Genomic DNA, 15,105 nt, shown 5'->3' with positions numbered 1-15,105 from the left:
ACCAGGCAAATCACTCTCTAATGTGGTATACGTATACCTAGATGCATAATATATCAAATTCTGTTCGCGGTATAAACTATTATGGAAACTATGGTAGCCGTCATGTAAAAAATAATAGGAGTAACTGTGTTGACGGGTTTTGATCCGACATTCGATACGATTATCGTAAATACGATAGGCTTTGTGATAAATGTCGACGTTTATTTCAGTGAAATATACTGATTCAATGACAAGACAATAACTATATTTAAAAAAAAGGAGTTGGCCTATTTTGATTTAGGACGGTGTATATTCAATAGCCACGCGTATATACACATGTATAGCCCGAGTATGGGTAATATGCTGGTCATGTCGTTCGGTACTTCACCAAGTTCGTGGCAATGACCGTGTTAGAAAAATAGTCAAATGCTGAAATATTGAAACTATTTGTATGGTTCGACTAATTTTAGGTAGGTAACTACCTATATTTTCTATCTTTGCTCCATTCTCAGATCATCAAAACAAGTCACTTAAATATATAGGTACAAGCTCAGTCATTGATTACAACGCTAAAAAAAACAAATTTTAAAAAAACGCAACAATGAGGAGGTTGAATATTTTTGTCAAAAATGCAAGGATTTTAATAAAAAAAATTAATGAGTTTTTTGTAAATTAATCTTATTATTATATTATATAGGTACACCCATGAAAATGTTTAAAATAAACGCATTTTGGCGTTAAGGATTGAACATTTAAAACAAATATTCTCATAAATCACTGTACTAACCAAAAATTTTAAAAATATATATAAACGAATTTTTGTAATTGATATTTTAAGTTCAAATCTGGATGAAATTAAATATTTAAACATATAATAACGACTTTAGTTATTTTGTTGTAATTTAAAAGTATTATTTGTGGATACTTGAAACTTTTTAAATATATTATTATATTATATACCCACACATAATAACATTTTCAAATGCAATTTTTCCCTCAAAAATTAATTTAACATCCTGTAGGCTGTAGTATACAAGAATCACAACAATATTATAAAAATACTTAGTAGGTAATATTATAAAGTGGCAAACTATCTTCGATCAGAATTGTTTTTTGTATACAATAATTTCATCATTGAATTCAAATTTAACACATCCATTACAGTGACTTTTCTAGACACAAAGACCTTACAGCACAGCAGAGCGTTATCCAATTACCCGTTTTTTATATAATTTTAGAATAAATAGAGATTAATTTCATATAAATTAATTATAAAATTATATTTTTACTTGAAATTGCATGCATATAATTTAATAACTTCATAAAGTTAGGTTGAGTCCATTAACAAAAAAATCCTGCCCAGTGCCTAGACCCTTTAGTGGCTAGGCTGGTCCTGAATATTTGATGACCCATAAAAGATTCATCGACCTAGTTATAATCAGTGGTCGAAGTAGGGGAGTATAGTGAGATGGCATCTCTCCACTTTTATAATTCATATTTTCTATCCCTCCATTTATTTTGTACGACTGTTTAAGCAATATAATATGAGGACTATATAAATTATGAAGGGCATCCCTCCTCTTATCTTGAGCCTCTTCAACCACTAGTTATAGTAAATATAGAAACATAATTATATATTTATGTCTAATAAGATTATAAACATTTACATCTAAACATAGGCTTATAGATACCTAAATCTACTGCAGTTTGCAGTTATAAAATATGTATATTATACTTGTTTCATTGTTATTGTATTTTATTAATAATGACGAGGGTTGGGCGCTTTAACTCTATACCTAGTTCGTTTACAACTTTTATTTTACTCGACTCCTTAGTCCCGTGACCCCTAAAATCTATAGTAGCGTTTTTGATGGTGGAACTTGCACCTTACTGATTAATTTGGAAACTTGATTTATAGGACTCTATTTAACTTGTTAGCTCGCTTATGCATAGATTTGCAAAAAAAATTGGTTGTAAAGTAGGTACCTATGACTTTATAAAACGTATTTGTATTTATATTCAAATACTTTTAAAAGACAGTAGTGTTTGAATGCGTATTTGAAAAGTATTTTTAATGAGACTGAGGCGACGGATGTGTATTCGAGCACGACATAATATTGTATGGCCTGCGGTTTTCCACAGGATTATAATCGACAGGGTGTGTTTTCGTTTTACGACGGTAAAGTGATAAAATAATATAAACACACGCGTATAATAGTATTATAGGTGCTTATTCTACATATATATATTATACAAGCATAATAATATTACGGTACCCTCACCACCGTACAATAACATGACGAGGCTTTCGTTTTCATTATTATATACACCCCGACTACAACACGTCAGCACGTTATTATGTCCACAACTTCAGCATATGATAATAATGATGTCAGAGACCATAGTGAAGATAATGTACAATAGATAAGTATAGAATAATATAATATAATGGCGACGGCGAAAATTGAAAATAATACGAACAACGACCGCACAACACAATTAATCAACGTTTTATATTATAATATATATATTATAGTATATTACTAGGCTAAAGACACGCATATATTGTTGATAATATTAATTTGTTGGTATACGCACTCATCTGTACTTTTCGAGTGTCGGAGTGGTACACATTATATTATTAAACTCAGATATATACCGTGCTGTGTCCCTAAAAAAAGAGTATATACACAGTACACAATACCTAACTTAGGTCTAAGTACATAATTCACGTGTGTCTCAGTATAGGTACCCTATTCATATTTTTAAATTTTGTTAGAAGTACATGAATACAGACTGTTGGATAATGAATTCCTATAAATTACAGTTGTTTGACTCATGTATTTTGCGCATGCGCAACAAATTGACTTTTTTGTGTGCCCCATTTTCGGAACACACGGTACAGGCACTGAGGAGAGGACTGCAGAATACTTCTTTCCAGCCAAGTAATCTCAATTTATTTTTTGTACTCATTCAGCATTGTAGTGGTCGCTGGCTGGTCAGGCGTTAGACACGCAACTATTAAAAATCTATGGTAGTACTAGTTATGGTATACGGTATACGCGACATACTCAATGGCTGAACTTTTAAGCAAATAGTATTACTATTATTGCGATCACAGTCCAATAGTCAATACGTGACTTATACAAATTGAACTTTGCCCCAAAACCACGCTACCAGCCACAATACAATATTAATTACTGTATTAATTATGCTCATGGTAAAGCATACATAGCCTAACAGTTTTTGCTATGTTGTACTTTGTACGTTTGTAAGACGGAGACAACGCACACGGGTGTGGGGTCCTCTTAATACTATGTTCATCATAAATCATAAGTTTTTCTTAGATAATGTTTATATGTGTTGTAAAAAATAAATAGACAATGGTGTTTATGATGGTGAAGATACCAATATGAATAGTTATCATTATATTATATTCAATAAGGAACTTTTTCTTACAAATGTTAATAAATTGGTAATAATATATACTATTATGAAAATTTTAATTTTTTTTTAGTACATAATACAATAAAATAACCACAATAAATCAAGGCTTGTAATCAAGAATTATAATATAAAATAATAATATATTGTTTATTTTATAATGAAGTAATAATCGTGACTAATATTTTAATATCTCAACTTTAATAAGTTATGAAACCAATCTCATTAGTTATTTTTTTCAGTTCATAAACATTATACTAATAAATTACATAATGTGGTTACAAGCCCAACAATAATAAAAGTAAAAACACAATGTACAATAGTTGTGAAAATTGTTTTACTTTTTGTCACAACACAGTTTGCAATAAAACAAAACAAGCATGACTAGAAAATAATGGTATACATCAGAATACTCCATAAAGGTTCTGTTTAAAATATAATATTCAAATAATTTAGAGTAATATCAGAAATATCAATATGTGTGTAAAATATTATCAGTTCATCAAATAAACAATTTTTTTTCCACAAACTTGAAAAATAATTTTTAGTTTTATCTTAGAATAAACTATAAAGCTCTTATTATTATAATGTATGAGAAGCTATTGATGTTCTGAAGTTCTGTTATAAATAGTAAAAATTATAATTGTAACTTTCAGCAGTTCAAGCATTCACTCCTCTTTTATTCTTCTTGTACCGAGACGCATTTAAAAATTTGTTTGACATACTGTTTTGGTTCAACTTAGCCTTTCTCACATCTAATAATACGTCTGAATCCGAATCCGTGTCCGATAATTCCAAGTGTGACATTGAACCTAAAAAATAACCAAATTTTTTTTGTGAATAATATTAATAATAATAATAATAATAATAAATCATAAGACCAACTTTTCATCGAGTGATTATCTTCATCAACTCCAACCAGCTTGTATTTTTTTATTTTTTGTTTAGTACTACAGATGCGATTGCAGAAGCAAGCAATGCTCCAAAAACAAAAAACTGTAGTTACAAACATAGCCACTAATATGATGACCACATATACAATACTCCATTCTATTAAAAAAGAACATTTATGTATACAGTATTATATATATATATCGCATAATAAATATTCTATAAATAATAATAACAATAAAGATATCCTTTTATTGTGTTGATTGTCATTTATGTAATCCTTTTTAGTTGAATATTTAAATTATTATTATTTTTATTTAATAGATTAATTATTTTATTTTTGAGATACTTATAGTGGGTTTCAAATCAAAGACAACCTCATCATAGAGAGCAGAGATATGGTTTCTACTCAAATTAATGGCTCATAAATAAGCCTGGAAAATAAGAAACTAGCACTATCATATAAACATTTTTAAATGTTCCGCCTTATTCATGCACTATTATGAGTAACCCTAACAAAAAAACAGCCTCCTGGCACACTGTGATCAAATTGCATTTGATTTAAACCCCACTATAGTATCTACAGCATATATTGAGCACATCGAAATCTAAGTTCACAGTTTAAATGCTAATTAAAAATATTAAAATAGGTAAATATAATTGAATAACTCAAGATATTGGTACCCTACCTCCCCCCCCCCGCTAAAGTATATTTTGTCATGAAGAGTGAAGACACATTTATAAAATAAAATAGTAGAATTGACTATAATTTAAAACTATAACAAGCATATTGTACAACTATGGCACATTTTTATTTGTTTTTAACATAAAATCTTTGGCAATAACATCATCTTGTCTATCATTACAACCCCATAGTATGGAATGTTTATACAAGGTGAACTTTTTCTATCAAAGAACACTCTTTATTTCAAAAACTCTTGAAAACATTTCTTCAACATAATTTTAAGTCATTCAAAAAAATATAGATTACTATTTTTTACCATTATTATTTTTTACTTTTTTTAAATGAAAAAATGAATTTTGGACAAGTAGTTAATGAGTTTAACATTTTGATAAGCAGAATTGGGGACAAAGATTTTACTTGGAACCCTTGTGTCACTCACACCACATCATAACAATCACCATGTGACTTGTATTTTGCATGTATAGATTATAATTTAAGAGATAATTAACAAATATTATAATTTACCATTCAATTCTGACTTGTGTACAATTTAATACTACCTAAACATTTTTTAAAATTAGATTTATTAAATAGGTATTATAAGACTTAGAATAATTGAGCCACTTTTAACATAAAAATAAATACAATTTAAATTATTTAAGAAAACATGGCATTTTTTAAAAGATAATTAAATAAATACTAAAATCGTATGTTTAAATTTACCACAATTAGATTCACCGTCTCCAAATAAAGCTCTGTATAAATTGTGCATCCAAAATGCTTCACAAACACATATGCGTGTTTCTTCCTCACAGATTCCATGGCCTATATAAAATATTAGTATCAATAAAAAAAAAAAATCAAAATAAACTTAGAAATATTCTGGATGTTTGGGCTGTGTGTATGTGCACACAGCAAAATGGGCAATTTACCCACTATTGGAGTGGCATTTTATTATTTAAACGCAATCTAATTTGATCATTGCATTAATATTAAGCAGTAGTAAGGGCATCAAGACAGCATAGACATAGGAATGCCGGGTATACTATTCCCTGCAATTATCATAATCATAGATTTAAGTTTAAATGTTTTGATTAATATTGTGAACTAATATAGTTTTAAGTAACTTAGTTCATGATTAAAATTTTGAATATATTTTTATTTTTTATTATAAAAATATCGAGAATTGAGACAATATCAAATACTTATTAATTAGATTTCATAATTATATTGCATTGGTTATTATTTTAAAATCATCACAGACACAGGTATCAGTAAATAATAAAATAGAACTGCTAGTCACGATAATAATATTGTTGAAATCAAAATCCACCATTTTCATGAAAATTATGGCTTTTGTCAACAACATTTTGGCCTCTGCGCTATTGCTTATTTTCATACTACTATTAAAAATAAAAGAATTCTGAATAATTATATTATCATTTTTTGTCATTACTTATTATATTATTTTAATGTGATCATAGTATTTTTATAGGTATTAACTGTTATTTTATTGAAATGAAATGGCCAAATACATTTTTCAAATAAAAATATCTAAAACCAAAAAATAAGTTAAAGCACGTTAATTTTTTTTTCAAATTTAGATTTGTATTAGTATTATAAGACAAGCTATTGGGAAGTTATTTATTGTATTGAACTAGGTAAATTTAAAAATTCTGGTATACCCTTTGAAAAAATTCTAAGCACTTATATGCAAGGGAGATATATCCGCCCAATTTTTTGTTTATTATGCATAATTTTAACTAGATTACTGGGTATTAGGTAAATAAAACCAAGGAAAGGTAGAACACTGAAAAAAGAACCAAAAAATTCCTATGTGCATTCGGACGATGTAAATGTGTACGTAGTAAGTGATCACTAGGGTTCGAATTTGAAGGCAATATAATCAATAAAAAAAGCATTTAAAATGTAAAAAAGGCAAAAAAAGGCATTTAATTTATATCAAAAGGCAATTCATAAATATACTACAAAATAAAATAGTGAACATTTTTTAAACACTTTCAAATGCACACATTTTGAGAAAAATACAAATTAAAATTGAGCATGAATACTAAACTATATTAAGTTTATGCTATTTTGTATAAATAGATTAGGTGCCTTTTTTTAAAACCAGGTTTGTCCTAAGAATTAGTTAAAAACAATTTTAAATATTAACTTACTTGAGTTATACTAGTTAATTTAATGCAAAATAAACTAGTTGGTATAAAAAAAAAATTGACTACCATGTATTGTGATAAGCTGTCTTCAGAAAAATTAGGGGTTAAAATATTTTTGTACATCGAAAACGATCTTTCTACGTCCACCGAAGTTATCGGGGTTATTTCATACTTAAATAATTATCTAAATTAAGATTGCAAATTGATAGATCATCATCGCTTGTGGTTTCTCCAATCAATACTTGGTTGATCTTTTTGATATTTTCCCATCCCTTGTTCTTCGATATAACTTTGTTGAACCTAACCAAATACTCGATAAGATGATATCGATTAATATTAAAATATAAAACTCATTTGTAGCGATAATACGCAAGCTGTGTATACAACTATAAAATCAACTGAAAAATTAAACACAAAATAGGCATTTATAAGTACTAAAGGTAAAAAAGGCAAAAAGGCATTTATAAGTAAAAAGGCAAAAAAAGGCAAAAAAAAAAAGATACATCGTCTAAGAAATTAAATGAAACACATTTTTGTATAAAAATTATTTTTCTATTGTGATTAATAAGAGAAAGGCATTTGCCTTCAAATCCGAACCCTAGTGATCACTTTACGCACTAATTACAAATGTATGTATTTTTTTAATTTTCATAATCAATTAATATATTTTAATTTAAAAAAATTGTTCTTTTTTTCAGTGTTTTTTTTTTTTGTCGTTCTTTTTTCCTTGGTCTATTTTTCCAGGATTCAAATAGCTGCCTACAGGTATCAAGAATTAATTTTAAGGGAATTAACAAACATTAAATACTGTATACACAAACCTGAACAATTATTTTGACAAACTGTAGTTTGAATATTGTCGACTGATAGTTGTAAAAGTGATGAATCTTGTTTGAGTTTGGATTTCAACATAGAGACTACGTCTGGTCCTGAGAGTGTTTTATTTTTATTGTCATCGACAAAGAAATGTAACTGAGCCCTTTTAGAATTTTGTTCTTCTGTCCATTTTCTAACCTTTAACTGACTGCCAGTTGGTAATAACATTCCTAATTTTAATTTCACCTCATTTGCTTGATTTTGTGTTAAACGGCTTGCTTCAATATATAGTGTTAAGCATACAATAGACTTAGCAATAGGATCTGAAAATGAACACAGGATTGGACCATAAATATAAATATGTGTGAAACTGATTAAAGATTTGTAAACTATTATACCAGGCTTGACGTTGACTGAAACAATATCTTCGCTAGAGGCTCCTTGGTCGTCAGTAACTTTTAAACGGAATACGTATCTTCCTTCTACAATGTTTGTTACCTGTTTAAAGAAAATTTTAGAATAACTTTAAGTTAAGATTGAATTAAGAGAATTAAGTGAACATAAAAGATATAAAAAATATACACACAATTAAAACTGACGAATGGTCAGAATTTAAAATTATATTTCCAGCAGCTAATGAATTTGGTTCACGAATCCATTCCCATTTTACAATGGCCAAATCATCCCATGATAATGAGCCATTGAGAACAATGGCACTGACTGGCAACACAATCGTCTTATCTCCACCAGCATTAGCTTTAGGTGGAGTATTTTTATCTAAAAAATTGATAAACGAGATTATTAAAAAATGGCTAATATGAAATAAAAATGAAATTTAATAAAATTATTAAATCAAAAATATACATTGAAGATTCAACTTTTAGTAGAAGAATGATGTTCAAATACATATTATAATTTACACTCTTAACAATATTCTGGTTGATAGTATTTTACATTAAACATTATCTTACTTTGGTACACTGTTATTTTTACAATATCTGAGGCATTATTTCCATTTCCATCAGTGACAGTTAAACCAATTACATAAACTCCTTTAGTCAACTCAGTAACATTTGTTCTAGACTCATTGTCTTTATTGAAACGCACATTTGACGGACCACTGAAATAAATTTAAATATTAAATGGTATGATTACATTAAAAAATATATAAAAAAATTTTGTTTTACCTCATTTGATACCACTTCCACTTTTTTATTCCAATATCATCGCTACTTTTTGAACCATCAAGTAATGCCCACGTTTGAGGCAATGATAATGTTAAATTTTTACCGGCCACAGCTAAATAAAAAATATTGTTACATAAATAACTATTATGTTAAGTCAAAGTGGTACATATAAAAATATGAATGAACATACCAACTGGAGGTTTATTGGTTGGTGGTTTGACAAAGACATGCACTTCTGATGGACTTGATGTTTGATTTGCATTATCAGTCACCCTTAATACAAATGTGTACAAACCCTCTTCTAAATTAGACAATCTGGGATATGGTGTACGTGTATCCTAAAGGATTTAAAAGAATATAAATTAAACATTTTTATTTATACGTTAATATTTTTTATATAATCACTTGAATATCAACAGCTTTATTTTGATCTGATGAACTCTTTGTCCATTCCCATGCAACAATACCATGATCATCTGTGCTTAGACTTCCATTTAAAGTAACATTTTTAACTGGCAAATAAACTACCATATCTTGACCAGCGTTTGCCTCTGGTGGATAGTCAGGCACTCGCATAACAGTAATATTAGCTGTAGTTGAGTCGGTGGCATTCCATGCATCCATAACAGTCAATCTTCAATTAAATAAAAATATTTATATTAACTTATTATAATGGTGCTTTACAAATAAAAATACTGTAGTTGGCCTGATGAAATGGTATCTGCTATCTAATATAGTGTCAAACAATAATATCAGCTATTAAGGTCGATTTATAAAATCAGTATTCACCAACTTCTAAATTTAAGTTGAACTTGTCTAATAATATGAACCTCGAGAAAAATTAAACATGTCACGATAACTTAAAATTTTAGGGCAGTCATTTGACTTCATTAATTTTAGAGTTGAATTATAGGTAAATTTGAAAGCATTAGTAAAATAAATTAACTCTCAAAGCACATTTAAAATTACATAATACGTTTGCTGAGATTTGTTCAACATTATACATGTTATCTTAAAATAGTTAGCAAAACAAATGAAAAATAAAAAAAAATCACTTTTTCTAATTACTATCTAATTATTTTCAATCTAAAAGTATTTTTACAAATAATTTTTATAGAAAAAATAATTGTTGTGAAAACAATACATTAATTCATAGATTAAATCTAAAGTAAATAAGACGATTATTTACTTGAATGTGTAGTTTCCAGGAATTTGTAGATCATTCAACTGTAAAGTTGGAGTGTCAGGGGGTAAATGAGGTCTATATCCTAGCTGACCTTTTTGTAACTCCCATCGCCAATGCACAATACCAGTATCATCACGACTACTCGAACCATCAAGCACTGCTACTGTATTAGGCAACTTTACCACCAAGGACGATGGTAATATCACAGCTTTTGGAGGTGTGTTAATTCTTTGAGCTTTACAAAATGTAATTTTAATACAATATGCTAATGAAATATATTTTTATTTAAAACTTACGTAGTAAAACAGTGACATTAGCTTGTGTTTCTCCAAAAGCACCTGTACCGGTAACAGTTACCTTAAACGTATATAGACCTTCAACTAAATGTGAAAGTTTCAATGTACTTCCATTCTGATCATTCATTGATACTGTTTGCCCAGATCCCTGAGTTTTTGAAATCAGCGACCATTCATATTGATAACTATGACCTAAATCATTATTAAATTATAAGGACAATTTCATTACAATTAACTGACCAATAGTTAATAAGTATTACATACCTGTGTCATCTGCTGGTACAGTATAAGCAGAAAGTGTAGCTTCGTTTTCCGGTAGTCGTACAGTTTTTGACAAAACTGAAACAACTAAATGTTTGATTTCAGGTGGTTTTTGTGATTCACTTTCAACCGATACCTGGAAAACGTTAATGTTTTTAAATAAATATTGCAATAAAAATAAAGTAATGGTTTCTATTTACTTTTTTTAAACTGTCAAATTGTTGTTGTTGTTCTGGTATAACATTATTTACATCCTCAACATCATAACCAGATGTATTTGATCCTAATCCCACATTACCAGTACTTAAATAGCAGAATTTCTTAGTATCATCTAATTGGTAACCCTCAGAACAAACACAAATACCAATTTGAGGGTCACATAGTTCGTTATCTGTACAATCATTGTTCACTTCACATATTTTTTCTAAGGAGTATACCACTTTGGCATCTCTAATATTTTAATTAAATAGACATATATTATTAAACATATAGAATTAGTATGTATATTGGATGATTCTTTTAACATCAAACACTAATTATCATAAAACGTATTACATTTTTAAAATTTTTAACTTTTGGTTAATTACCTATTTGTTAGTATAAGTACGTAAAAAACATGTTTTTATCAGATGCATACACAACTATAAGAGTAAAATATCCACAATTAGTACAAAAGAATCTAAATTATTTGATTTTACATAAAACGGCATATTCTAATGTTGATCGATTATATTATTCATACAAATACATATTTTTGCATACTTTTAAGAGAATGTAAGAGATTGTATTTTAAAGTTCAGTTGTGTATGTGACACAGAGATATCCCATAATGTTGGTCCACCGCTTAATATTTTCCAAAATACCAAGTGTTTTTTGATAAAAGAATCACCTTGTAAAAAGTTATATTGATATTTACTCAGGCTCTGAGAAACTGTTTCCTTCCAATATGTCTGTCCAATCCTTAACTGGTAATTTTGGAGCCACCAAAATCATTTTGAAGTTCAATACATTTTCTTTAGCATAAACCGGTAGACAGTCATCATTTGTTTTGCACGACAGCTAATGAAAAAAATAATAAATATTAACACAAATACATATAGGTACACTTCAAAATTTAGGGAAAAAAATGTCTATAGGTATCAAATAAAATGTTACTGCTAAAATATATAATAATAATAGCAATAATCAGTAATATTGAGTAATAGAAATGATAGAAATACCTACTAGAATTTTAATTTAATCGATTTGATGCATGGAATGCCACCGACGCACTACAGCTAATATTACTCTTATGCAAGTCCCTGATTATATTGTTAAGTATTTGAAATGTAAAATATATATGTTTTTTTATAACATCATTCTTAAATCAAAAACTGAATCTTCATATGATATTTATGATGCAATAATTTTATTAAATTATGTTTTTAATTCATATTACTCATTTTTGCAAGTCTCTGATTAATTTTTTTAGACAAAAATACTCTACCTAAAGCTAACACTAGAAGAGATAAGACGATTATGTTGCCAGTCAGTGCGATTGTTCTAAATATCTTATTGTCATGGGCTGATGCCCATTGTAAAATGGGAATAGATTTAAGAACAAAAGTCAACAAATGTTACTGAGTTCACAGAAGATGTTTATGTAATTTATTTAACTAGCACTGATGGAAATAGAAAAAAACTGGATATTTTGATGATGATGTTACTTTGTTAGAAAAATTTGAAATCCACAGATACATACTTTCTTACTGATATTATGTGTTGTTTTATTTACCAGTAAAAATGCCTTTAGATCTAAAACCATTTTAACTCCATCATATAAACTTACTAATAATTATTAAAATCACAGTGTAATAAATAATAATGTATCATAATTAATAAAAAATACTATCAAAGTGAATGCCTATTATTATTTTTTTATTTGGCCGGGTAGGTACTAATAATTATAATCTTTCTATTTAGTATTTTAGTGATATATATATATATACAATTAATTTAACTAAATCATATTACAATCAAGGCAAAAAATATAACAATAAAATATTTAAACCCTACATTTTTAATTGTGAACTGGTTTAATCATCAACATGTAAAATCATAATAAATAAATGTAGTAGGTACCGTATAACAATCATTCTTGTTCATGAAAACCACATTACAAGTATCAGATTCACAGCATTTCATGATACATCCATTTAATGTGACGTTTGGAATTTTTTCATAGCTACCAGCTTCTTCTTTACCTGAAACATTCATCATTTTGAACTTTTACACTATACCCCACTACATACTTCAGTTCAGTCATTCAATAAAATCATTATATCTACCCATCGGTCTGTAGCCAAGGAACACCCAAGGATTGATTTTTGGACACAAATCATGGCGATCACTCACACTTGCATAATGACCACGGCAGTAGACAAACATGAGAAGTAAACCGACTAAAATATTCTGATTAGACTTCATTTTGAATGGTAATTTTTAGACCTTGAAACAATATGGAACTAATTCCTTGCTGAATTACGGGACTACATAGGGTTTTTTTGCAATGTTAACATTGCAACACTAAAACATGATGTAGAGAACGAAAGATAAAAAAAAATTATATCCACCGCCTTAAACACGTCATATTTTCATTAATCGGAAAATAACATTAACTCTAAATTCACAAAATTAGAAGGTACTTCACTAGTGTCCAACGCGTCCAACGAGTGACTGACGAGTGACGTCTATCAAACCTTGAATGTCGATCGAAGTATAGACAATACTATCTGGGGAGTGAGGACCGAAAGTCTGAGACTGACGGTAAAGTAGCATTTAAAATTTAATAAATATAATTATGAGATACTAAAATAATCATTATAATTATAGTTCTGGTTACCACAGATAATAAAGAATTCCTTAGTAGTTAGTAGTAGTGGTTACTCCGGATTTCAGTTTGTCGAACACTGATAACGTCATAATGATAAAACGTCGTCGTCGGTGGGCGATTATCGGCGTTCACTATAATATACTAAATTTATTCTATATACAGGGTGTTACACCACTATACCCAGGGCTGGCGTTAGGGGTGGCAATCCAGGGCGCCTGCTATAAGGTTGGTTGCCTCGACACAATTGTAATTAATTATTAGGAGAGGGAGGTGCAAAGATATTATTCTCTCAGAGAGCGAATATTTGTAGCGCCAGCGCTGACTGCACCAGCATGCACAAAGAACACCCCCATTTTTTCCTTTAATAATGAATTTATAGAAATTCTGTTTTTTGAATACCAGCTGTTTAGTCTATAAGGACCATATTTTAACAAACTTGAATGTTTTTTCATTGAATATTAATTTATTGAAAAATATAATTAGTAAAATATTGTGGTACCTAGTAAGTACCTTCGGGCTTCGAGACAGATCATGTTATACGATCATAAATCATAATATACTACCTATGTACATAATATTACATGATTTAAGTTCAAGATTAAATAGTATACATTTAATTTTAAATTATTGTCTATTATCTACAGAAGTTTGTAGATAAATTAAAGTCTGGATTTCGATTTAAATGCATCAACATTCAAAAATTCTGCTTAAAAATTTACGAAAAGGAGGCCGTTCCTATTTTTGAAAAAAAGTTTGTGTCGCCAAAGAATACACCAAAGGGACGCCACATCCGCATGTGTTGTCTCCGTCTTACAAACGTAAAACATAGCACAAACCCTTGCACAAACTGTTTTGTACAAAATAGAACCACTCAAGCTTTAGTCCAAGTTAAGCAACCAAATTTTCACACTATAAACAAGAGAACATTTACTGTGCAACATCGTTTTTATTTTTTCGATATCACAAATACAAGTAAATTAAAAATTCATTATTTTAACTTGAATAACTTGTTTTGTATTTGAGATATCGAAAAAATAAAAACGATGTTGCACAGTAAATGTTCTCTTCTTAAAAGTTAAAAGTATGAAAATTTGGTTTAGCTTGGACAGTTTGAGTGGGTCTATATCATGCAAAACAGTTGTTGCTATATTGTACGCTCGATGTAGATATCTACATCGTGGTTGTACGTTTGTAAGACGGAGATAATATATGCGGGTGTGGCGTCCTCTTAAATTATTATAAAAAATCTAGATACTTGTAAATCTATAGATATAGGGTATATGTCACATGTAATATTTGAGTATCTTTAAA

General features: G+C 28.7%; 1 protein-coding gene across 2 annotated transcripts; it reads right to left on the bottom strand.

Moving 5' to 3' along the window:
• Positions 1 to 3,738: 3,738 nt before the first annotated feature.
• On the bottom strand, positions 3,739 to 13,845 carry LOC111027327 (dyslexia-associated protein KIAA0319-like protein). 2 transcript variants are annotated; one of them, XM_022305681.1, is made up of 17 exons: positions 13,250 to 13,842; positions 13,044 to 13,165; positions 11,839 to 11,981; positions 11,123 to 11,372; positions 10,926 to 11,058; positions 10,662 to 10,853; positions 10,369 to 10,600; positions 9,585 to 9,813; positions 9,370 to 9,517; positions 9,180 to 9,291; positions 8,964 to 9,112; positions 8,579 to 8,769; positions 8,391 to 8,490; positions 7,998 to 8,315; positions 5,723 to 5,824; positions 4,309 to 4,473; positions 3,739 to 4,235 (listed from the first exon to the last, which is right to left on the bottom strand). In XM_022305681.1, the coding sequence occupies exons 1-17, from the start codon at positions 13,386 to 13,388 to the stop codon at positions 4,084 to 4,086; spliced, it is 2,877 nt and encodes a 958-aa protein (XP_022161373.1). In that variant the 5' UTR covers positions 13,389 to 13,842; the 3' UTR covers positions 3,739 to 4,083. The 2 variants fall into 2 exon arrangements, with proteins under 2 accessions (XP_022161373.1, XP_022161374.1); XM_022305682.1 differs by lacking the exons at positions 3,739 to 4,235; positions 4,309 to 4,473; positions 5,723 to 5,824 and adding an exon at positions 7,707 to 7,935 and having other exon boundaries at positions 13,250 to 13,845.
• Positions 13,846 to 15,105: the final 1,260 nt, after the last annotated feature.

This window comes from Myzus persicae, unplaced genomic scaffold (assembly GCF_001856785.1).
Source record: "Myzus persicae strain clone G006 unplaced genomic scaffold, MPER_G0061.0, whole genome shotgun sequence".
Taxonomy (NCBI): Eukaryota; Metazoa; Arthropoda; class Insecta; order Hemiptera; family Aphididae; genus Myzus; species Myzus persicae.
The sequence above is the reverse complement of the archived record's forward strand: the minus strand, read 5'-3'. Positions and strand labels throughout refer to the sequence as shown.